Consider the following 24369-nt stretch of genomic DNA (forward strand, 5'->3'; position numbering starts at 1 on the left):
TGGGGCAGCAGAAGTCTATTCACGGTGGTAGGTACCTTAATGCTTAAAGCAAAACACGAGGCTGTAAATTAAAAACAAAAAAGAAAGTTGCTAACAAGCCAAAGAATATTTCAGCCATATATGGACTCCCACAATAAGCTTGATCTAAATATTTAGATATCTACATAACGAAAGATCATTATACTCAGACCCATCTTTGAGTATGTTCTCCCCTCGTTCCTCTCCGTTGATGGTGGTCGGGAGCCACAAGGAGAAGCGGGGAGAATCGCTCCCGAGAAGCCCGGGAGCTCGAGGCACCAGCACCTCCACCAGCTCTGCCCTTGGCCGCCGCTGTCGCCTCGGTCAAAAATCAATTTTTAATTTGCACAGCTCATGTTTCGCTTATCTGTGCGGGGCCCGAGAGCAGCAGCCACTTCTGGGGATGAAATCTCGGCGTCACGGGATGCTCCGGCCAGGGGAGCAGCCAGGCCCTCCTCGGCTTCGTTAGAGGGACCTGGAAATCGGAGACGGATACAAACCGTCCCGGTCAGGTGGGCTCCGCAGTTGTGGTCCTGCAGGAGCTTCTTCCAGCCTCTCCAGCGTCTTGGCTCCGAGCAGCTCCGTGCCTGGGCACCGGAGGAGGCCGACGCTGCTGCAAAGCCCTGGCTGCTGCCTCCCGTGCTGGTCCTAGGTGGTGGAACCAGGAGGCTCCTCCACCATCCCACCGCAGCAGTGTCTTCACAGAGTTACCTCTAGGTCAGGAGACTCGTCCCATGGCAGGTCTCAGGGACCTCTGAGGTCCCCGGGCCTTTCAGTGCATCCTTCATCCAAGGTGGTCACCGAGGAAACTCGTTTTCCAGACATCACGGGGCACTTCTGCCAGGATGAGATGTTGACATGGCTTTTTTTGCTGAGCTGAAGGGACAGCGCCAGCTTCTGGTGTCACCTCCAGGGAAGGAGGTGGAAACCATCCACCCAACAAGAATATCTGCTCCCTCTAGTGGCATCTGGGGCCTGGGGTTGGTTTGTTTAGTTTTTAAGCTAGGAGGTAAGTTCTGGCCGCACCATGGCATGCCATGGCCCTGCTGCCACGTGTGTGTCACCCCACAGTTGATGTGGGCTCTATTAAGAGGCCACTAGGATTTTAAGAAGAAAGCAAATTAGGGGAGAGGCTGCCTTGCTGTGACCTAGAGAAGCTGAAGGACCTAGCTAGGACTCAAACCAAAGCAGACCACGGGGTTCACTTAGGGTTGCTGTCAGTGAGACCCCTGTTCATGGTCACCACACAGGAGATGCTCAAGTTCCCCCCACTCAAAGATGGGCAGATGGGATGTTACCAGCTCTGTTGCACTGTCTTTCAATGAGGCCAAGACTAAGAATGGCCACAGACAGGAAGGACGTGCAGCCTTCCAGCCCTGCAAAGCCCAGCAGAGCTCCTGCAGATCCAGAGGACACAGTAATGCCTGGAGCCCATCTTCAACCCTTGGGTCATGCGCACAGAGACCTCCATATTGGGGGAAATGCATGGAAACTGCAGCCCTGATGTGTTCACATAGCCAAGGAAAGCCACTGCTGCCACCCTCCAAGTCCCACCACCTTGAGAAGACTCTATGGGGATGAAGGCAGAGCTTCCAGCCATGGTGCTACAGCCTGGGTGCATGGGGTGCTGAGAGCACGTCAGCTCCTGGGAACACTCCCAAGCCCATTGCACGTGGTGGCAGGAAGCCAGGAGCAAAGCCACCCCACAATTTGCTTGTAGAATCATAGAATCATAGAATGCTTAAGGCTGGAAGGGACCTCAGAGGTCATCTAGCCCAACCCCATAGAAACCTGTAGAAACCTTGTAGAAACCTGTAGAGACCTTCTACCATTCTAAATGGGAGCCTTGGTGTGGTCCTTGCTTCTCAAACCCCTCTCAGAAGCTTTGTAATATGTCTGGATAGCCACAAGACCAAAAAGGAGGAGAGAAGGTGTGGATGGAGGACAAGGTCCTCCGAGGCAAGGTCCGAGCTAGTTTCTGCAGCCCAGAACACTGGAAGAAAATCCAAAGAGAGAGCGAACAAATAACAGAACCACAGAATCATTAAGGTTAGAAGGGACCTCTAGAGATCTAGTCCAACGCCCTGCTCCAGCAGGGACACCCAGAGCACGGGGCACAGGGCGGCATCCAGGTGGGTTTGGAGACCTCCAGAGAAGGAGACTCCACAACCTCCCTGGGCAGCCTGCGCCAGGGCTCGGGCACCTGCAAAGTAAAGAAGATCTTCCTCACCCGGAGATGGAACTTCGTGTGTTTCAACTTGTACCCATTGCCCCTTGTCCTGTCAGTGGCCACCACTGAGGTCCTAAAGCCCTAAACACCACTGAGGTTCTAAAATCCAGGATACTAAAGCTAAAATAGAGAATGGATCTTCTCTCTTCTTCCAGGAAGCCACTGAACATGCACATGTTCTTGCAGCAAAGCACAGCATTAAGATCCAAATCCCTCCGTTCAGCCCTAGTTAACCCTTGATGCTACAGAAGGAGCAAGAAGTTGTTTCTCTCCAAGCTTTGCAGGAGCTGCAATTACTCAGAGACAGGGACAGTGTCATGGAAAGAGCAGCTGGGTGGACCAGGGGTTGAGCTGCATGGAGCAGATGCAGCGTTTGACTTGGGGACAGGAAGAGCGGGACAGAAGATCCCGCCTACACAGCAGGAGGGATAAAATTACTCTTCTCAGCTGCAGTTCAGTGAAACAAGTGCAGACTGGGGGAAGAATTACGGCTTTTAGGGAAGTTGGCAGTTTAGTTGGAAAAAAACCCACATTCCCATTCAGGAGGGAATCTGCACATTCCCTACGGAAACAGCAGTTGAGGATTTATGGGTGGCCAGATGCAGCCTGCACAAGTGGCTCCCAGCGCATGACGTTACTCGAGGCCACAAGCAAGAGGGACGGGGGGGACGGGCAGGTTGCAACGCTGGGGATGGGTGAGCAAAGACCCCGTGTCCCCGGTGGCCGTGCACCACGAACAGAGCCTCGAGGTCTGGCCATGGTGGGCAGCGGTGCCCGTTGGTCATGGACGTTCTCAAGGGAGCTCCCCACCTTGCTGAGGATCAAAACCTGCCTTGCATGGAAGCTCGCAGGCTGCACACTCGGCACTTCCACTGCGGGATCTCCGGGAACGCTATGGGATCAGGGCCACCCTCATTCCAACGTGGACCCTGGCCCCGAGTTCCTGGAGGTCCCATGTGAAAGCAGCCGCCGAGCCGGCTGTTCCCATCCCGGTCCCCCGTGGCCATGAGATCCTGAGCAGAAATTTATCTCTAATCATTTGCAAGCAGCATCGTTCACACTGATGCACGAAAAGAAGGTTTATAGATATTTTAAGAGTTATTGTTTATGAAAATAAATATGTATTAATGACAAATAGTCCAACTTGCAAGTCCTACGGTGTGAGACGAAGCGCTCGGAGCAGCGGATGTGCCATGATGTTGTTAGCATCCTTTTAAAAACGGACTTTAGAGACCGGGCATTGACTCACTGTTCAGTGTGAAGCTTCTCCCAGAAGCTCTGCAGTCCAACGGAACAACCCTGCTTGCGGCAGGAGGCACCTTGCCCCGGTAGGGAGAGCCCAGGAGGAACCCCATGCAAGGAAATGATTGAAAACTGCACCATTTTGTAAGAAATGATGCATTTCAGGTTCAGGAAGGGAGAATGAAGGGAGGAAGGGGATAAACTCTTTTCATTGGTGGCCAGTGATAGGATGAGGGGTAATGGGCATGAGCTGAAACACAGGAGGTTCCATCTCCAGGTGAGGAGGAACTTCTTCACTGTGAGGGTGACACATCAGTGGAATAGGCTGCCCAGGGAGGTTGTGGAGTCTCCTTCTCTGGAGGTCTTCAAAACCCGCCTGGATGCCACCCTGTGCCACATGCCCTAGGTGTGCCTGCTTGAGTGGGAAGGTTGGACTAGATGATCTCTAGAGCTCCCTTCCAACCTTGAATATTCTGTGATTCTGTGATTTCAAGAGCTAGGAAATTACTTCTGCCATGAACCTTGTAGGAGAGCATCTATGTCATGCTTAGCAAGAAGAAAAACCTTTCCAAGGTGCTTATACCCTTCCCATCGGTGACTTTTTTGTGGATGAGCAACCCCTCACGCAGAGACCCCGCTCGTGACCCACAAGCAGCACCGCTCTCACCTTTCCATTTCTTCTTTCACCACGGCGTATTGAGTTGCCTGCCGGCTCGACCGCGGCTGCTCGGGCACCTTCTCGCCGCCCTCCAGCTCCTGCTCCAAGGAGGAGCTGGTGCTGCCCTCCCTGCTCACATTGCTGCTCCTGCCGGGGCTGTTCTCCGTGGAGGCCCTCGGCGACTCCGTGTTCTGCTTCAGCGTCTGCAGCTTGGCCAGCGGGATGATGTCGCAGTTCTGCGGCCGGTGCCACACCGTGCGCTGCGTGGTGGCATTGTAGTAGTAGAAGCGGGACGTGTTGGGGTCGAAGAGCTCCCACCACTGGTTCTCGTTGGTGCGCTTGATGCGCACGCCAGCCGGCGGGTCCCACACGCACTCGCCCGTGATGAGGTTGGCGTACATGCGCTCCCGCGTGCGAGGCTCGATGATTTCCACCCATTCCAGCCTGCAGGGGAACAAGGAGAAGGAGGATTAGATGCCTGCAGGGAGCACACGTGTGTTACCTAGAAGGATGGAGAGGATGGAGGGCTTGGGTGGGATGCTCTGATGTTCTCCTGTGCACGCTTGCACACAGTGAGCCCCACAGCCCCTCTCACATCGACCACGTGTTTGCAAAGCTCTACAAACCAGCCCCTGATCTTCAGCCTGCAGGCCAAGTCGGCAGATCTGCCAGTGCAACAAAAGGACCTCCCCGGGCTTCAGGTTGCACCAGCCATCGCTTCTGACCGCAAACCCACCGCATCTCACGACCTGAGCCCTCAGAATCACAGAATCACAGAATTCCAGAATGGTTTAGGTTGGAAGGGATCTCTAGAGATCATCTAGAGATCATCCAACCACCCTGCTCCAGCAGGGACACCCAGAGCACGGGGCACAGGGTGGCATCCAGGTGGGTTTGGAAGATCTCCAGAGAAGGAGACTCCACAACCTCCCTGGGCAGCCTGTTCCAGGGTTCTGGCACCCTCACGGGAAAGAAGTTCCTCCTCACATGGAGATGGAACTGCCTGGGTTGCAACTTGTACCCATTTCCCCTTGTCCTGTCACTGGCCACCACTGAGAAGAGCTTGACCCCTTCCTCCCTACATTTCCCCTTCATGAACTTATACATATTGATCAGATCCCCTCTCAGCCTTCTCTTCTCCAGACTAAACAGGCCCAGCTCAGTCTCTCCTCATAGGAGAGATGTTCCAGTCCCTTCATCATCTTGGTTGCCCTCCACGGCACTGACCCCTCTGCAGCTCGCTCGGCACCATGTCACCATGTCACTCCCCAATACCCCTATTGGGGAGGCAGTGAAGGGTACTGGGGAGGCAAGAAACCACCCGGAGGCACCAACGTGGTCCCACCTCGGCGGGGCAGGCGGGACCAGTCGCCAGCTGCTGATCTCCGAGCTGCCAAAGAGGATTTGGGTAAATCCCAACGACAACGGGGGCTGCAGACACCAGGCCCCGGCCCACGTTTCGGATTACCCCAAGCGGGGCAGGTGTTCCCCACCGCTAATCCACGCTCTGCACTGAGACAACCCCACATTATTTACTCCAAATCTCCCGTTTTCCTAGGGGAGCCTGGGCAGAACCACACACGAGACACGCAGCTGCCTTTTCAAGGCAGAAAACTCTTAGAAAAGCTGCAGAAACAGATACAGGCAAAAATCATCCACCCTTCAGCGCGCTAAGTGAAGCTTATCCAACTAGGCGGCATTTAAAACTGACGCATTAATCAGAAAACTGAGCCTTTAGAGCTGATGGCCTTCTACTTTGAACAAGACTCCTCTTTTGGAAGGGATGGAGCTTTGGAGGCACCAAGGGGTCCCCAGCTTTGGGCAAATCTCAAGTGAGGAAACGGGTCCACCCTGGCTCGGGATACACAAGGCAAGCTCTAGGCACGGCTTTTTTGTTCTTGCAAAGCCAGGACTGAAATTGCTGGTCCTGGAGGAACCGCCCCAGGCAGCAGGACAGGGGACGTGGGGACTGACCTGCTGGAAAGCAGCTCTGCAGGAAGGGAGCTCCTCAGCGGTGGGACAAGGGGCAACAGGCAAAAAAGGTGAAAGATGGGACATTTCACCCAAATACGAGGAAAAACCACTTGACTGTGAGGGTCACAGAGCACTGGGGCAGGTTTTCCAGAGAGCTGCTGGAGTCTCCATCCTTCCTAGGTTGGAGTCTCCAACCATCCCTACGTTGGAGACCCTAGATGGTCTAAAACTGCCTCAACAGGGTCCTGGGCACTCGAGCAGGTGACCCTCCTTGAGCAGGAGTTGGGCTAGATGCTGTCCAGAGGTCACTGCCTGCTTTGAGCGTTGGGTGAGTCCATAATTCGTTAAGAAAATATAAGAGCTTTGAGCCTTTGACTTCCTCTTGGTCTTTGCTGTGAGTTACCAGGCTAATAACACTGGGAAGTGCCTGGGTTCTCCTTCCCAGCATCACTGTTTTCCCTGCCTTTGGAGAAGAGGAATTTGAGCTTTAACTGTTCGCCTTTCTCTCCGTCTTCTAATTTACTGGGGTCATTGATCAACTCATTAGCTCAATACATGGCACCTCGGTGAAATAATGGATCGATAGCCCAGGGCCACCTCCCTTTGCACTGGGAAGCTGGGCATGGAGAGCAGTGAGGAGCCTCCAAAGCTAGCAGAGATCCGAACCCAAATACCTCCATCCCACGAAGCTTCCTTGGGCCAACACATCCACAGTGGTGGGGAGTCCTTTTGGTTCTCCATGGGCCCATACCTCTCATCCAGAGCTCCATCCCTGTGTCCTGGTGAACTGGAATCCTAAACGTCCCCATGATGGTGGGGATGCCCCAAGCCTCACTGCCCAGGAGAGGAGCCTGTGAGATGCTCCACTTGGATATCGGCATCTCGAGATGGGCAAAGGCAGCCTCAGGGGAAGTCGCTTGGATGTCGGAGTGGGACACAGGACCATCAGGAACCATCAGCCAGGCTTTGGAGAGCCGGGATTCGTGCTGGTAGCTTCAGGTGGCCTCAGAGACCAAGTGGATGGGGTGGGTTTTGCGGCCTCATCCAGGCCGCATTTCAGGAAAATTGTTTCCCGTATCCCTCAAGACACCGGCGCGATCATGCAACCCGATTATTGGAAGCTTAAATTTCCAAGCATTTTATGCTTAAAACATCTTGAAATGCATCGATAGCGACAGTTACCAGGGGCAAAAACAGCAAGGCAAGCATCTTTCCCTGGGAGAGCGTAACAGGGTCAGGAATCGCTATTGATCCTATGTGTGCGTCCCCTTTGGAAGGACATGGTCCACAGCAAGAGCCCGAGTGTGCAAGTTCAAGGCGAAGACACTCGTGGGGTCCTTCCCCCTCTTCCAAAGGGTCCATTTTCTGAGCAGACTTCCCCTCCAAGGACATTTCCCAAAGGTTCTAAAGGTTCCTGCTCCATCGGCAGCAGGACCAGGTGGTCAACCCACCTCTTGGGTTGGGTCAACCCAACGCTATGTCGATTCATTCTCAACCACTGGCCCTCAGCACAACAACTTGCGTTATTAGCTTATTATGTTATATTTTATGGGAGTGCTTCATTAAATAAACAAAAGAAAAGGGTTTCAGCCCATGGAAAAAACATTCTTCCTAGGTGTCCACCTTAGAAAGCACAACCTAACGAACACAGGAAAGGTGGAGACGCAGAACTGCTGAGCATCAGCAGTAAAACCCTATTAACTTTGGGCAGAGCAGAACAGCCACGCGTTTGGGAGCCGGGCCTTGCTTCTGCGCTAGTAATTTCAGTGCCAAGGAGCGTCTTGGCAAAAATACATCATTAAACTGAAAGGTGCAATAGTTCTTCACTAACCGGCCTGACAGATGCGCTGAGCTTAAAATAAAACCAGCGCAGGCTACTAAAGGCAGTGAGTTTTTCTGCTGGCGTGGCTGGAGCTGGCAGGAAAGCTTCAAGGTGGATGGAGCTCCTGCAAATTCCAGTCGCTCCCACTCAGTAGGAGCTGCATTTAAGTGGGTTTAAGCCCTAGATTTGCAGCTTTTGGGACACGAGCAAGTTTCGCATCATTTTCTCTGCACAAACTCATGTGTAGAGGCCCGGAGAAGTGAGCTGGGGAGGCTGGGCTGGATGTTCTCCTTGCTCAGGTGTTGAAGGGACTTCATCGTGATGCCGTGCAACCAAAGGGCTCAAGAGACGATGCCAAGTGGCCCCGATCTGGGCTGAAAAACGGGCTTTTTGCTGCTTTTCCATGTTCTTTTTCCATGCTAATAAGCTTCCCCAAGTCTTAGCAACCTGGGGAGTGCATTGGGCAGCGGGAGCTCAGTGCTGCATGCTTCCTTGCTGAAGGCGAGCTCCACATCTCCACCTGTGGCCATAAGGGCTGGGATGGCGCTTGCTGGACCCTCTGGTGGGCACCGCTCACCAACCCCTGCCCACCTCCCTCAGCAAGGTGGTTCCACCTCCAGTGACGTAACGGCGATCTCACAGAATCACAGAATATTTAAGGTTGGAAGGGACCTCTAGAGATCATCTAGTCCAACCTTCCTGCTCAAGCAGGGACACCCAGAGCATGTGGCACAGAGTGGCATCCAGGCGGGTTTTGAAGACCTCCAGAGAAGGAGACTCCACAACCTCCCTGGGTAGCCTCCAGCATGCTGAGCTCCCTATCCTTCCCTTGACATTGCAACGGGGTCAGAGCCCGTCCATGGCAGAGGGATGCATGGAGTTTTGCTCATTTTTTCTTTTATTTTTACACCTGGAAGAGATGAGCGAAGGGTGGGGACAGGATACAACCCGTTTGCTTGGATATCCCTGGGTTTTACGTCCCAACGTGGCCCTGGAGCTCAGCCACTGCCTCTCTACCTTCTCACTGCAATTCTCGTGGCCACCAACACGTCGGAAGAGAGCAAAAATCTCCGTTTTCTCCCCAAACAGCTCTTGCTTTGGTTACACGCTGCTGTCCTCTCCTCAGCTTTACGAGCTGCAAGTTTTCAGAGATTTATGGAGTGCAAGGGAGTTGCAGATCAAGGCCACGAGCAGCTGGAGGATCAGCTCGGCTTTTGTGCACGGGGCTCGTCCAACAACATCGCGGATTCCCAAGGAGCAGCTTGAGCTTAGCACATTCCCTTATGCCTTGCTATGTGTCCCTATAGCACGTTTCCTTATCCGGGTTATTTCCTTACCCACAGCCAAGCCGTGAGGGTGGCCACGATGGTCCATGGCACTCAAGTGCTGGGTCATTACAGCTTTGCACCTCAGAGGTGACTTCCCCAAAAAGGAAGCAAATTTTCCAGGGGATGCAAGCAGTAAAACTCATTTTTTTTTTGCAAACAGCTGGATCCATGAGCATTTACTGACTGCTCGTAGCGTTCCCTGATTAAAGCCATATTCTTGTGCATTAAAAAAAGAGGCCATTCCCAACGAATCTGTGTAGGTGGGATACAAAGGAAACAAGGAAAAAAATAAAGGAAAAAGAAGTGCAAGAGCAAAGCAGCAGAAATTCCAAGCTAATTTACAGAACTCGGAGAAGGGGGCAAAAATGGAGAGCAAATGGAGGGGTTGTGATGCTGGGCTTGCTTCAGCCCACTGGAGTCTATGACAAGGACACAGGAGCTGCTAAGGGAGAGGGTTCCTGTGGTCCAGAACTACCTGCATCGCTGTAGTTGTGACTGAGCAACGTGGCCCCAGCATCTCTGCTCTGTTTCCAAGAGATCCTTCCAAGGTGCAAACCTGGTGCCTTCTTATGGTCTTTCTTGGGAAGGTCTCTCCTGGTCTCCCAGCAGACCATTGCAGGCAGGAGAGCCAGCAACCAAGCAAGGACCTTCAGTAGACATCAAGGCACCTTGCCCTAGCTTAGCTAAGCCTTCTCATCGTGGGCTTGCAGCTGGTGACGTCTTCCAGTCATCTCTCTACAGTCTTCCAGTACTGGCCTCATGAACCATGTGCGTACACAAGAATCAGGCCCTACTCAGGAGAGTCTCCTCTGAGGGTTCACAAAACTTCCCAAGAGGGTATTTACCCGTTCGGCTCTGGCCAGCACATCTCCAGCCTCCCTTGTCCGTCATCCCATTGTGAAGCCACCATGACCAAAGTCAACTGGGTTGAAACCCAGGGTAGTTACAGCTTGAGGAGCAGACGCCATTTCCCAGATTAAAAGAAATAAATATATATGCATAAAGAAGAGGTACAAGTATATCCCGTATTTGATCCCTCTCTTCCCCAGCACTTACATACCAAAGTCTTTTAGATTAGATTAGGAGCTTCAGGGAACAACATTAAGGAGATATCCCGTACAGGCGTCAGAGCTTATTCTACTCAAAGGATCCCCAGACATTTTGTAGTCAATAGACTGGATGCTTTTCATTTTTTCAGCATCAGATTTGAGCTACGCGGAGCATGCAGCCGAGTCTCTAAATTAACACACTATTTCCCTGCTACATTCCCTGATCACTTAGCTCCTGAGGGCATCTGCTGCAGTCCTATTTGGTCTTCTGCACACCTGAGCAGAACTTCTTGCCTTCAGAGAGGGCCAGGAGGTACGTCGGGAAGTCCTGGGATTCATCAAGAAGAACCCTCCTTCCATCACCCAAACCCTTCTGAAGCTCTGGAGGAAGCTTTAAGTGATCACTGTCATGATGATGATGAAGGCTCAGCTAAGGCTTCAGACCACCACGAGCTTCCAGTAATTCAATATCCCTCCCTTGGCTTCCCAGCCTCGGGCCCTTCCTCCTCCTCCTCTCATTCTACCACCCTAGAAGATAGTTCTGGGTCTGCTTATAGAGTCATCAGTCTCTATGGAAGATGTTAAAGCCAGAATGAAACTCTCACTTCTAGGATTTAAGCGTAATTCGGTACCTACAGCTCGTGCTTCTGGTAGGAAACAGAGAAAAATGACGTTTTGGGAGGAAAGGTAACTTCAGGTCTCCACCCTAGATGTGCTGGAGGAGCAGAGCGCACTGCAGAACAGGGGTGCAGGGCACAAGCCTACAAATAACTTCTTGGAGTGGCACCACAACCACATACCCTGCTCAGAAATTGAAAAAAAACAAGGATATATAAATATATATATATATATATGTACATACACACACACACACATATATATATCTTGCTCCATGTCTAGCAGGGCAGCTCAAATCATGGTGACTCACCCCAGAGAGACCAGGACAAGCCCAAATATGTTCTCCCTAGTGAACCCAGCCTTCAATTTAACCTGCAGCCTCTGTGCTCTGGACTGCTGGTTGCCACCAAGGAGCACATGGCAGCAAGGACATCACATTGGCCACCGCGCTGGCCACCTACGCAGGACGCCTTGAGCTGTCTCACCCAAACCAGGGGCAGCAGCTCTTGGACTGGGACCTGGAATGGTCCAGGAGAGGCAGAGGGGCACGGGAAGCCCTGGGTGAAACCCTCGACCACGTCCTAGCAGCATCTCCCTTCCTATCCACAGCCTGGCAACAGCCACGGCATTTGCACAGAAAACTGTGGGATATTGTAGCTGTCTTAAGGGAATTTGGCAGCAGAAAACAAGAGGCAGGGCCACGTGGACTGCTTGGCTCTCTGCAAATCACCATTAAAGCAGCTTGGGAGATGCTGCCTCAGCCCTCCCTGCTCACCCAGCTGCTCTGGGCGAGGACCACGCAAGCAGGGGCAATCTGGTGCAAGCAGAGCCTGCTGCATCTGCTCTGAGCATCCTCCAAGTCATCTGGCGAGCTTTAGCTTCTGCAGACACCAAGGTGAGATTTGCAGCGCGAAAGTAGTTTGCAGGCTACGTTAAAATGTAGAGATTTCCACTAAAACGTAGAAATTTCCACTAAAACGTAGAAATATCCAGGACCAGGAATATCCAGGACCACACCAGGTGTGTCCCGAGCAAGCTCCAAGCCTCCTGCTGCCAAGGGCACCTATGAGGAGCCTTTTTGCATGGGACGGAGCCTCCCTCCTGGCTTGCCGTGGGTTAATCACAGCCCTTGCCAGCTCCTTCGCTTCCTGATAGGTGGCAGAGATATCTGGAGAACCTGAAGCACCGCTTTTAAATATTAATATATTGCAATCGCTATGGGAACCGCCGAGTTCCCGCGGAAGGTTTCGCCTCCTTTGTAAAGGGATAGGAGGCAGGAATCTGCTTTTCCCTGGTCAAGTGTTGAAACAAAATCCTGTAAAATGCGAGGAATAGTCCTAAGTTTTGCCACTTACTCTTAATTTGCTGTTAATGCTGCAGAGCTGATGTGCAGGTAGACACATTAAAGCATCCCTAGATGCACCTCCTCGCCCGCATCGTGGTAGCTGGTCCATCCGGCGACTCCCAGCTGAGGGTGGAGGAGGAATATGGCCATTTTCCAGCTCCCGATGAACCAAAGCCCAACTCAAAATTCCCCAAACCAGGGAAAAAAAAAAAAAGAAATAAGAACAACATCAAAAAAAAAGCCTTGCTGGAATGTCCCAGCTCCGTCGGGACTTCGAGGCACTAAGATCTGGGCCAAGATCCAGCGCGGGAGAGCTCAGGCTTAGCAACAAGGAACTAAAAAAAGGCAGCAGGCTGCCCCACAAGTATTTCTGCTCAGAGCCTCTCCCCCGAGGCCGCCCCAACTCGCTGCTTTGGAGGGTGGATGAAGCCACGTACCTTGTTTCATCCCTTGGAAAGCTCTCACCGCCCCGGCCGCCTCCAAGCAGCTCCGCAGCCTCCTGGACTCGCTCTGCCTCAAACCGAATCCTTCCCTCCAGATGCACCGGGCAGCACGAGGCCGTTTCCATTTCTACCTTCTCGCCGTTCCCATAGAAACTAAGCGAAAACGGAGGCAGTGGCAGAAAATTCAAGCTCCAATAAAGGAGCGCTGTGAGGAGTCGGCGCCGGAGCGGGATGTGGGGGAGAAAGCAGCAGCCGAAGACAAGGCCATAGTAGAAAGACCAAATTCGGCTACGAGGGATGCGCCCACGTGCGAGCCTCTCTTTCTCGGGAATCATCCCGAATCAACAGGCTCTGCCAAAGAGAGGGCAGGAAAACAAATGCTTGGAAACTTCATAAATGAAACGCAGAGCAATAACCGGTGTCCGGTTGTGAGCTTGGGATCTACACCCGCAAGGCAGCGTGGATGCAGAAATGCAGCCTTGATGCCACCTGCCCTACCTTGAGGGTGAGGAACGACTGCAGAGGGATAACAGGAGGGAGGACAGGGTGCTCTGCACGGCTGCAAAGGGCAAACGTCTTGGGTGCTTGCAGATATCTCGTTTAAAACCACGTGCATTGGACCCGGGACAGGATTCAGGGCAGGCCGACCAGGACAGTCTGGAATGCAGACGTCCCAAAGGAGCATGAAGTAGAGCCTAAGATTATTTTAGCTTAGCAAAGACACTGCTGAAAGTGGAGTTTTCCCATTATGGCTAATTTGGGTTAACTCCGGGCCTCACTTTCCCCAATTCCTGCTGCTTTCCTTGCAGCTGCAGGAAACAGGAGTAGCGCGAAGATGGGGAATAGGAAACAGTCCTTCATTTTCTCCGGACGCATTTTCTTGGCAGCTCTGTAGTTAGCAGGCAGTAGGTTTAAAGGCCAACTAAAAGGAAATTACTTTCCATAGCACATAATTAAACTGCAGGATTTGTTCAGCAACACAGCCAAAAAAAAAAAAAAATCCACCATAAATAGGTCCAAAAGAGAAGCAGACAAGTTCAAGGAGGACAAGTCCATCGGTAGCTATTAAATGGGATACTCCAGATGTGGCCTCCAAAGCCAGGAGATCCCGAAGCTGCTGAGTGCCAGAAGGAGCAAAATATGAGGGAAAGAGGCTCTAATCAGTGTTGAGCTAAGGAGAAGACCAAGAAGCAGTGGGTCTCCTTTGGGATCCAGGAGGACCAGGCCTCCTTCCTCGGCTTTCCCTGGAGAGATCAGCCCATTGGGGAGCATGGGAGGGACTCACCAACTTGCTCGTGTGATTGGAGACCCCCATGATGTGCTGATGTCCAACACAAATACCTTGGTGGGTCAAAAAAGAAGCCTCTGGTTATACTTGGCTCATGAACCCCATCTTGGACCATTTCTGCTCTTGCAGGCGAGGACCAGCGGCCAAGGTGTTTCTTGTCATAGCTCATAATTCAGAACAAACACGAACACCCTTCTAGTTGCACCTTGGACTTCTTCCAGCAGCCAAGAGCTTTCTGGGCTGCTTCAAGAGGAGCAACTTGGGCACCTCGGGGCACCAAGGGGGACAAACAGCAACAGAATCACAGAATATTCAAGGTTGGAAGGGACCTCTAGAGATCATCTAGCCCAACCTTCCCGCTCAAGCAGGCACACCTAGAGCATGTGGCACAGGGTGGCATCCAGGCGGGTTTTGAAGACCTCCAGAGAAGGAGACTCCACAACCTCCCTGGGCAGCCTGGTCCACTGCCCTGTCACTCTAACAGCAAAGAAGTTCCTCCTCACCTGGAGATTGAACTTCCTGTGCTCCAGCTTATGGCCATTACCCCTTGTCCTATCGCTGGCCACCAATGAGAAGAGCTTGTCCCCTTCTTCCCTGCATTCTCCCTTCATGAACTTATACCTGCTAATCATCGTTCCTTCCCAGGCCAGACTTTGCAGGACAGGACCCTTTCGCTGCAGACACCGGCCCTGAAGCAGCCTTTACACCGCTGACTTTGCAATCATTAACGTTGCTTCTCGCCTGGAGGACACAGGGATAAGACACCAACTCGCACGTGAAAAAAAAAAACCCCAGAGCTTCAAAGGACAACTTCAGAGAAAGGAGAGGACGTATCCGATTTCCTTCCCTCTTATCAGCACCCGTTCGACTGCCTTCTGGCAAGTCCCAATGCTCCCAATCCAAACTTCACAGCCTGCGCCTTAGCTATGCCTTATCTCCTTTCAACTCCAAAAAGTCCAGAAAGCTGCTGGAAAGCAGATAACACCAACAGACGGAGATGAATCAAGGAGCTGCATGAAAGCAGCAAATTTGAAGGGTTGACCTCGGGCTCCTCAAAGCGGCTCCGCGTTTTAGCCCGAGGCTTAGGGGCTCCTCTATCTTTCCAAGCACCCGCTAATAACTTCCCAGCCCGTTGGCCCGTTTAAACGAAATCGGAGGGGTCAAGATTGTGAAGACCGCAACTTGGAACAAGTTGGGTTCAAAGGCAGCAGAGAGCAGCTGAGCAGAGAAGGACCCAAATGATCAACTTGCTGAGAAACAGAGAGCGCAGCTCACATCTCAGACGAGTCATCTGCTAAGCTGTTTGCTGCCGTTGCCTGTTTATGGGACTTGGGGGGCAGAGCGAGCTGAAGGGCATATGGACATCCCATGGGATGAGCTGGAGAGGCAAGGAGAGGGCAGCACTAGCAGATGGAAAGAGAAGGGACATAGAAGACGCTTGGCGAGAAGCTTGTGCTACTTGGGGATCACGCTGTCCCTTGCAACAGGGCAGAAACACCAGAGTGGAGAGCAACCAGGTACACGTGTCCTTCAGAGGCAGCCAAGATTGTGTCCCAAAAGCTTCACTGAATACCCAAGAGATACCAGTCTGAGACAACAGCTTTGGCAGGAAGCATCCAATGTGCAGCTGTTGTTTAAAATGTCCAAGACCTCACATGCTTCCAGTCACAGAATGGTTAAGGTTGGAAGGGACCTCTAGAGACCATGTAGTCCAAACCACCTGCTCCAGCAGGGACACTTAAAGCACAGGGTGGCATCCAGGTGGGTTTGGAAGACCTCCAGAGAAGGAGACTCCACAACCTCCCTGGGCAGCCTGTGCCAGGGCTCTGGCACCCTCACAGTGACGAAGTTCTTCCTCACATGCAGATGGAGCTTCAACGTGTTTCAACTTATACCCGTTGCCCCTTGTCCTGTCACTGGCCACCACTGAGAGCAAAACCAGATCCTCTTCCAATCAGCAACACCTGAGCTCATGGGACAGGACGGAGCAGAGCTGGCTTTGCCTGGCGCCTCTCCCCCATTGCGGAGGTGAGCGGCTGCTTGGAGCTGCGCGCTCCGACACCGTCGCGACAGATGGTTTCCACCTTGAAGACGGAGCGCTCTGGATGGCGTCTTCATCTGTGCTGGCACGGCAGGAACGCGCCATATGTGTCTTCCCCCCCATCAGCCTCCGACATTAGCACAACTTTAATGTCAGTGTTGTATTCACAAACCCAAATTTTCACTACTGAAGTTTCTAAAAATTAAACTGACTGAAGATTATGGGAGCGCGGGGACTTGCCAAGGCGGCTTTCTAATGCTTCTTAAAATAAAAAGAAATCTTATTTTGCTTTTCCAATCAAAAACCATCTGAGGAAAGATGATTAGCATGTTATTAATAGTAATAATCTCTTTGCAATATTGGGAGTGTGAAAGACTGAGATGAGCGCTTTGAACCACAAGCTCTTTGGCAAGAGCATGAACGAGCAGCAACCTGCAGCAGTTCAGGAGAAATCAGCAGTGACCCGGGTGGAAGGAAGACCCGGGTGGAAGCCACCAAGCTGAGCTCCCAGCCAGCAAAGTCTATAAAAATACTGGCATTCCAATTCCCATTGCAGCTTGGGATAACAGGGCGGAGGGACCGTCTTGGAGGTTCTCCACCAGCTCCCAAGGATGGAAACTCTAATTGCCGCGTGCAGCAGAGACGCGGTTCAAGCCTAAAAATCACGGCGATGACTCAAGCAATTAGAGCCAGTAAGACGAGATGACCTTTCTCTACCACGCAGAGATATCAACCAGGAGAGCTTGCTCACCCCTACATATCAGATAACCTCTTGGTCCTACTCTTGATGGGAAGGAAACCTCAGGAAGCAGCAGCTCTCCTCTTTCTGACAGCGTCGTGGTGATATTTATAGGAGTAGGAGATAATGCTGTAAAACGTGAAGCTCTTATCACTTTGAAGCTCCGAGAAGGTAGCCTGAGACTGAAATCTCATAGAGTAAAGCAAAACTCGGTGTCCTGACACACACTGGCTTTTGAGACAGTTTCCTATGGGAACAACCCTATACATATATACCCTTTTCTATACACCTGGTATCAACAAATGGTTCACACAACACGGACAGGTCTCCAAACCACCCAGCTCACATGGCAGGGCACCTCTGATTTCATCCACAACGCAACCTTGCTCAAAGGCAGTCTTGGAGGCATGGCCAGATCCACTTTGGATGCTCACCACCAAGCCCTTGGAGCCTTGGAAGGCTTTTTCCAAACTTAAAGATGAAAAAATCTTCCAAACTTCCAGACTTCAAGACCCTTGGGAAACACTTCATCCCCAACTAGACCAGTTGATAGCCTGAGAACATCAACCAATCAAGCCTAGCAGAGCAGAGGAGAGGCAGAGGCACCAGGAAGAGTCAAGGTGACCACGAGCTGATAAACCACCGCGCTGTTATATAAAGGTAGGCTTCCAAAAAGGCAGCAAGCGCCGCAGCAAAGCGGGGCAGCCGTCGTCAGCGCTGCTCCGCGCGCGCTCCCGGGCGAGATGACAAAGGCAATTTTTATGAAGCGTGCACAAACAACGGCCGCGAGCAAAACTGCCTTCGCCTTTATCTCTCCCAGGGGAAAAGCAGCTGACCTTAAGGATAAACCCAACCATCGCAAGGCAGGCCTGAATAACCTTGAAGCTTTAAAAATAGAAGACTAGAAACAAAAATGATTTCCTTTTGCCTCTCTGTGGACTGCAGCTTGGACGTCTTCGTTTGAGAAAGAACCACGGTGCACCAACAGACAACATCTTACCTGAAAAGAGCTATTTTTACGCACAAATCGCATTATGTGGATGCGACGATGAGATGACGCGTTCTCATCCTCCGCCAGTGCTCACTCGCTGAAGGGAAAACTGTGAAAAATAGCAAAATCCCAAGGAAAATGGAATGTCCTAGTGGGAAAGGAGGCCTTGGTGGTGTGGGAGAGTTTGCAGAAGTGTCGGATTCCCCAGGCTCCCTGGTCCCCACCCTTTGCCGGGCAAAGGGGACAATTAGAGGACAGCCCTCAACACTCACCCTGGGTGGCTGAGTAAGGGCTGCTCCCTGTTATTAATGTCGGATGCTGCATTAAAGCGGCTTCCCACAGATCCCTAATAGCAGGAGGTGACCGCTCTATCCCAACGTGAGCAATGCAGAGAGGGAGGAGGACAACAACGCAACAAGCGAGTCTGCAATCCATGCCCAAGGATGGAGATCTTGCAGCCTCCCCAGATGACCTTCTGGACCTCTGTCCGCTGAAAGCCTCTTTCTGTCCTTACAAACAATTAACTTGAATATCTCCTGTGCTTCAGCTTGTGTCCATTTGCCTCTCCTCCTTGCACCGCATGCCCCCAAGAAGTGCTTGGCTCTTCACCAGGTAGGTGATGATGCCAATTAGATCCCCTCTTTGACGAGGGAAAACAGCTCTCATTAAGAGCTTGCATTAGCACGATGCCCTCTGAGAACATGCAGCAGACCCATCTGCTCCTCAGCAAGGAAGTGGCTCTCCCCCACACCGATTATTCAGTGCTTGGGATGAGCTTCCTCAAATTACCAGGCTGTAGCACCATCTGTTTGGCTACGCTGCTGCAGTGGGGCTGGCTGGTGCAAGGGTAAAGCTTTGCTGCTGTAGGACACCATTTTCCAGAGACTGGCCTGATGCTTCCTGCAAGAAGCCATGAGGTCTCAAAGATCTCACCGCTTCCCTGTTACAAGCACTGAAGACACTTCTCCCCAATTGGTTCTTCAAGAACCAGCTGTATGGTGCAGGCTTCTGCTACCCAACATAATCCATATGCAGTTATGTTGTCCCAGCCCACTCCGACAGGGAGAAGATGACGAGAAACCAGCATCACCCAATGGTTCCCAGGTCGGGCAACATGCAATGGAGCCCAGGACGCTTGACAGCAGGTAAAGAGTGCTGGAAAAAAGAGTGGAGAAGCCCTTGCATGGACACTACGTCCAGAAGCGACCAACATGATAGCATGAACCCAGCTGAGTTACTACAGAGAAGGAAGAGCAATTATGGCAGCCGCTAAGAGGACCTTCTCCTCCATATCCCTCCTTCCTTCTTCCAAAGCATGGTGAGGAAACCTGCAATCCTGCTCTTGCCAAGCAAGAAGTCTCCATGTTCTCCATCTCTGCGGAGGAAATGATGAAATTTTACCTCCAAGAGGCGCTCCAGCGCAAAACAAGAGACCAGAAGCTAACGCACAAGGGTTCCCACTGCCTTAAGACCTGCAGATTTGTCCAATGTGGAGAGACGGGGTGGTGCAGCCTCCTCGAGGGCACACACAGGTAGATGTTTCATGAAGACCATGCCCTCAAAACCTATCTGCTCGCCGTGGATGAGGGCAGAGCCATTTGTAGATGCCGTACAGTCGTCTTGTTCACCGGAGCGGCCGGCGTCAACGGGGCCCATAAAACATTCAGCGCTCGACAGCTCTTAGAGCTGGATTTTTTTTTAATTCCCGAGGACTTGCTGCATTATTCCCAATCACGGAGAACTGGAGGTGGGCTGGGCAATTACCGCAAGCGCATGGACATTTGTCACAGCCACACACTGGCTTCCAAATGACACCTCGCTAGCACGCGGCTCGTGATCCTCCTCCTCCCTGCACCCCTCAAGGGCCACAACCACGCGCAGCCATGCACGGTTGGGTTAATTTAGCCCTAAAACAAAGGCCAAGAGAACTTGGAGGCCTCCAACTTCCCAGCTTTGGCATTGAGACTCGCGCTATTGAAGGCACCCGCGGAGCGCAGAGAAAAGCGTGTCCGCCCCAGCACCGCATCTCCTGCGGTAGCTCCCGCTCCCACCGGGTTGTCCTGCTGGCTCCGACTTCGCTTTTTACGGCACTGATGACTTTTCCGCAAGATTTCTGCAAAAGGAGAACTCAGCAGCGCACAGGGAAATGCATCGAGGCCAGGCCAACCTGCTGCAGAATTAAAGGCAAACGTTTCCCGAAACAGAAAACTCGCTTTTTTTGACCCGAAAGGGCTAAAACTGTCACCACGCCACCTCTGGAACCATCACCGTCGTCTTTGGTGGCCCCAGATTCGCGACAGCGCGGCCGCAGATAAGAAGGGCCCTTTGGCAGGGCACGCCACCATGTAAGCCATTAGCGCTAACCGCGTTTAATTACTTTAATCCACTTAATAGCACGTTTTACTGAAATTAACCAGATAAATTGCTCCGATAGCAGTGCTGGTGCCGAGGCGCGCTCGGATGCCTGCGACAACCTACTCGGCAGCAGCAGCGCGTGGTTGGGAATGAAGAACGGGGCTCGAGCTGGGTTGCGTCCGAGCTACAGTGCACAGGGTCAAGGAATTGGCCACCTTGGAGACCCTGATCTCACTACCAGGAAGATGAGCCAAAAAAAGGCATTAATATCAGGTCTCCCTTCACGGCTCTATTTTCTCGGCAGGAATTAAGGATGCGGAGCCCTCCACGCAAGGGAGCAGCCTGGAACGACCAAGACCTGCCTGAGAAACGGGGCGAGTGCTGCAAGAAGAGACAAAACTGCTGAATCCTCGGATGTTTGCAGCCTCCGGAGCTATTCCAAGGCAGGATGAGCTTGGGCCGTGCCCAGCAGGCGCACGGGCTGCAGAACTGAAACCCACTGTCCTGTTCCCAGCAGTGTGCGCCGGCTTGCAAAGCTTCCCCCCACAATTTATGCGTGCTGTGTGCCATCACTTCCAAGTTACAGTCTTCCTAGTTACATTTAACTCTTTGGGAAGCACTCGATGGAATATGAAAGCTGGCACATAGATATAGTGCTTAATTTTAAAACTCAAAGCTTACAGTTTTCCTCGGATTTCTCATGGGAAGCAAAGCCTCATACCCCGTCTCACCCTCAAGCAGGGCAGCTTTTGCTGACATAAAAGGTCCTGCAAAGGAGGCTCCTCCTGTCACCCTCTTTGCTCACACCCAGGGCTTGTTTTGGTGCATCTTCTAGCCAGCAACTTGGGGGGCACTCGGAGCTTTTATGGGACACTCGGAGCTTCCTCGTCCTAGCCCTGTGACAAGTATATGGTAAAGAAAGCAGCAAAGTTTGGACACCCCATCCCTGCATCTAACCTGAAAAAATAGCATCTCCTAGGAAATTTGTGTGCGTGCAGGGACATTTAATCATATTTATCAGGATTACAGGATCATATCATCAAAATGCTGTATGGAAAGCCACTAAATCAGGAGGCCACGTCTAGCAAGAGTCCTGGCGCCCACCTCCGCAATGACCAAATCTGCCCTACAGCCCTTCAGAGGCCAGTCCAGCCAAGCAGGAGATGAATCCCAATGTCCACGTTTGCTCCTAGCTTTGCTGGGACACTCATAGCATGCCAGTCCTCGTGGTACCTACACTAGGGTAGAGCCACCCCACCTGGACAGCACCAAGGACTCAAGTTGTAGATCCCAGACACTACCAAGTAGGACTTGAGATCCAGCATGGAAGTCAACACGCAAAGAAGGGATGCGGGAGCAGCACCACGTGTCCCATCTCTCACTTCATTCCTTGTTGCTTGATTCCTCGTCCAGAGAAAACCATCTTCCCTCACCCAACGAAGCCACAATTCTCCACATTGCAACGTCCCTGGTACCAGATTGAAGCCTTAACTCCGTTACTGTTGACGCTGCAGGGGAAGAAACTAGGTTAACTGAAGGAAAATAAGCGAGCAGCTGCCTATGAAATGAATATTTAAAAAATGCTCTTGTGGGCTACAAAATAAGACTCAGAATGTGCTTCTCAGTCTGACCTTCTCTATGATTTAGGCCCCCGGACTTCCCTGAATCAGGTTCAGCTTCAGACAAAACAGCAGCAGCGAGAAGGACTTTTCCTAGGAAAAGGTTTCTTGTATTTTATAACTCGATAACTGAAAGCTTAAAGAAGAAATCTGACCTCCATCCAAAAATCTGAGGTCAATTGAGTTCAATTTTGTCCAGTCTCAATATTTGGATTCTGCTGTCCCTCAGAGTGGTTGAGCAGAGTCTCTTCCATTTAAATGCCGACTTTGGGGACAAACGGAAAGGAGGAGGCACTACAGGAGCAAGCTGCCTAAGAAGAGAACCATCTACCATAGAAAGCTCTCAGCTCTTTGGGTGTTCACAGGCCTTTTCTCTGAACTACAATCCTGTGGACACGGATGCTGGATGTCTGCCGGCTGCAGGTGCCTCAATCCCGGGAAGCAGCAGATCCTGGTTTGTGCAGCAGATGGCACAAAACCGGGAAAAAGAGTCCACAGAAACCACCGCACTAGGTCCCAAAGTCCTGTCTTTCACGGCAGCACATGGACCAGGATGCCCTAAACTGAGGAACGTACCGACTTTGTCACATGGTGCTTCTCCTCATCACTATGGCACCACAAAAAGCACTTAGCAGAACCCAAACAGGATCAGATCAATGTTCTCTGCATCTGCCAGAACTCCAGTGCCCAGCAAGTCCCATCATCCTTAAGCTCACGTTAATCGACCCTTTATGCCTGTTAGTTCGTTATTAATGGAGAACCTTCTACCAGCCAACATGTGATTTTTCCTCAAACACAGTGTTGGCAGGACACAGCACTCACCTGCACCTTCACATCAGTCGTTCAGATGCTTTGGCACAATATTACCTTTTATCTAGACCTTGTGCCAGGGATGGAGCAATCGCCTTCTTGGGTGTCAATGCCCATGCAAGGAGGTGGCCAAGCAGATGAGCTGACGGTGACAGGACGTTGGCCTGGCTGTTGCTGCCAGCAACTTCGTGCCAGCTACTACAGTTGGCTTCCAAAAGCCAAACTCAACCTCCTTCTTCAGCAGTTTTTAATAAATTGCATTATATTTGCGATGACAGCGGCAACCACCAGCCCCCAGGACAGCAATGGAGGTGGCCTGGACTCGTTTGACCAATATATAAATTATCTGCTCCGGAAGAAAGTTGTGTCCAACTCCCCAAAGCTGCTTGGCGTGCAAGGAGAACCCCCATCCTCTTCCTCCAGCCTGCAGGGCTCCCCACCCTCACCCACAGGGCTAATAAACACACCACAAGCACCAAGCCCCTAATTACAACAGCCTACAGTGACTGCAAAAGCGTCTTGGTCTCAAAGTTGGACTCGTCCTATTTGCTAGATTTGCATTCCCCAGCAGGCCCATTAGTCATGGCTTTAATTACAGCATCAACCACATGCCCAAGAGTGGGAGCTGGGCATGCAAGATGAAATTCTGCCCCATTCCAATCAACCAGGACCCAGCAGATGGATGGAGCGATGCCAGGGAGGACTTGGATCCATCAAGCCTTGGTCAGGGCAGCGGATGATGAGATCTGGACCCCACCAGGTTGCAGAGATCCAAGCTCAGTCCATGGGTCACCGAGGAGCTTTGACACTGGGTTGCTTCCGTTTAAGGGTACCAACGCAAACTGTGAACCTAACCAAAATAACGACAAAAACCCAGGAAGCCCCATAACCAGCAAGAGCAGGAAACTTCAGCCTACGACAGTTGCATGCAAGACGCTTCAGCTCAACCCAGAATCCCATCAGCTTCCGCTGTCAAAACTCCTGACAGATCTCCATCTGCCTGGGAAAATTGAATAAAATCAAATTTTAGGCCTTCTTCTTGCTAACTCGGCCCCCTCGCTGCCTCGGTGGCTGATGGCTTCGTGCAGGGAAGCCCAGGGGTTGCATCCTTGCTGTGCACCAGGTCGCTCTGTTGGCTTTTGGGGCAGCATGAGAACAAGAGGAGGCAGGTTCCAGCAGGCTGTTTTATTAAGTTTTCCACATGCAGAAGCTTAACTGAGACCAAAGAGGGGAAGAAAAGTCATGCTCGTGATATATTTCATTTCAAATCATACATTACTGGCAGTGTGCTGCAAGAAAAACGCCGTTGTGTTTGCAAGCTGATGCCCACCTCCTTCCACAAAGGAGGATTGTCCCACCATCATCCTACCTGCCACCTCAGGGCATCCCTTGGGGACAAGTCCTGATGGCAACCTCTCCTTGCTTTCGGGTTGATAACATGTCCTCCTTCGGGGGCCAATTTGGGGCACTTTGCAGGCGCGCCGCGGAGCCGAGACAACAGGTTTTTCCCACCCAGCCCCACAGGAAAGCGGTGGGATGGAGCCACCAGAGCCATCACCAGTGAGGCCACACAAGGAGCTGTCCCCTCCCAGGGTGGCGGCAGTGGTGGCACTGCCCTCCAAGCCCAGCCAGCTCTGTCTTGCAACCAAAAGCAACCAAGAGGAGCCTTTGCTGGAGCCAGACGGCCTTTTTAGGAGAGGTTAATTAGGGAGGCTCCTAAATACATGATGCTCAGGCAGGAAACGAGTTGTTGCTTGGGGTTTTCTTGGCGAGAAGTTTGCAACCTACCTATTTCAGAG

At 51.9% G+C, this 24369-nt stretch overlaps 1 protein-coding gene across 1 annotated transcript in view; it reads right to left on the reverse strand.

Annotated features, from left to right (window-relative positions):
- The window catches only part of ARHGAP39 (Rho GTPase activating protein 39), a 103058-nt gene that overhangs the window by 38469 nt on the left and 40220 nt on the right, over positions 1 to 24369 (reverse strand). The window contains exons 3-4 of the mRNA XM_026048160.1: positions 12722 to 12880; positions 4158 to 4592 (exon numbers count right to left, since the gene is read on the reverse strand). Coding sequence (XP_025903945.1) covers positions 4158 to 4592; positions 12722 to 12880 — 594 coding nt within the window. The remainder of the gene's footprint in view (positions 1 to 4157; positions 4593 to 12721; positions 12881 to 24369) is intronic.

The sequence above is a fragment of the Nothoprocta perdicaria genome, unplaced genomic scaffold (genome assembly GCF_003342845.1).
Source record: "Nothoprocta perdicaria isolate Ctin4 unplaced genomic scaffold, notPer1 scaffold_517, whole genome shotgun sequence".
Lineage (NCBI taxonomy): Eukaryota > Metazoa > Chordata > Aves > Tinamiformes > Tinamidae > Nothoprocta > Nothoprocta perdicaria.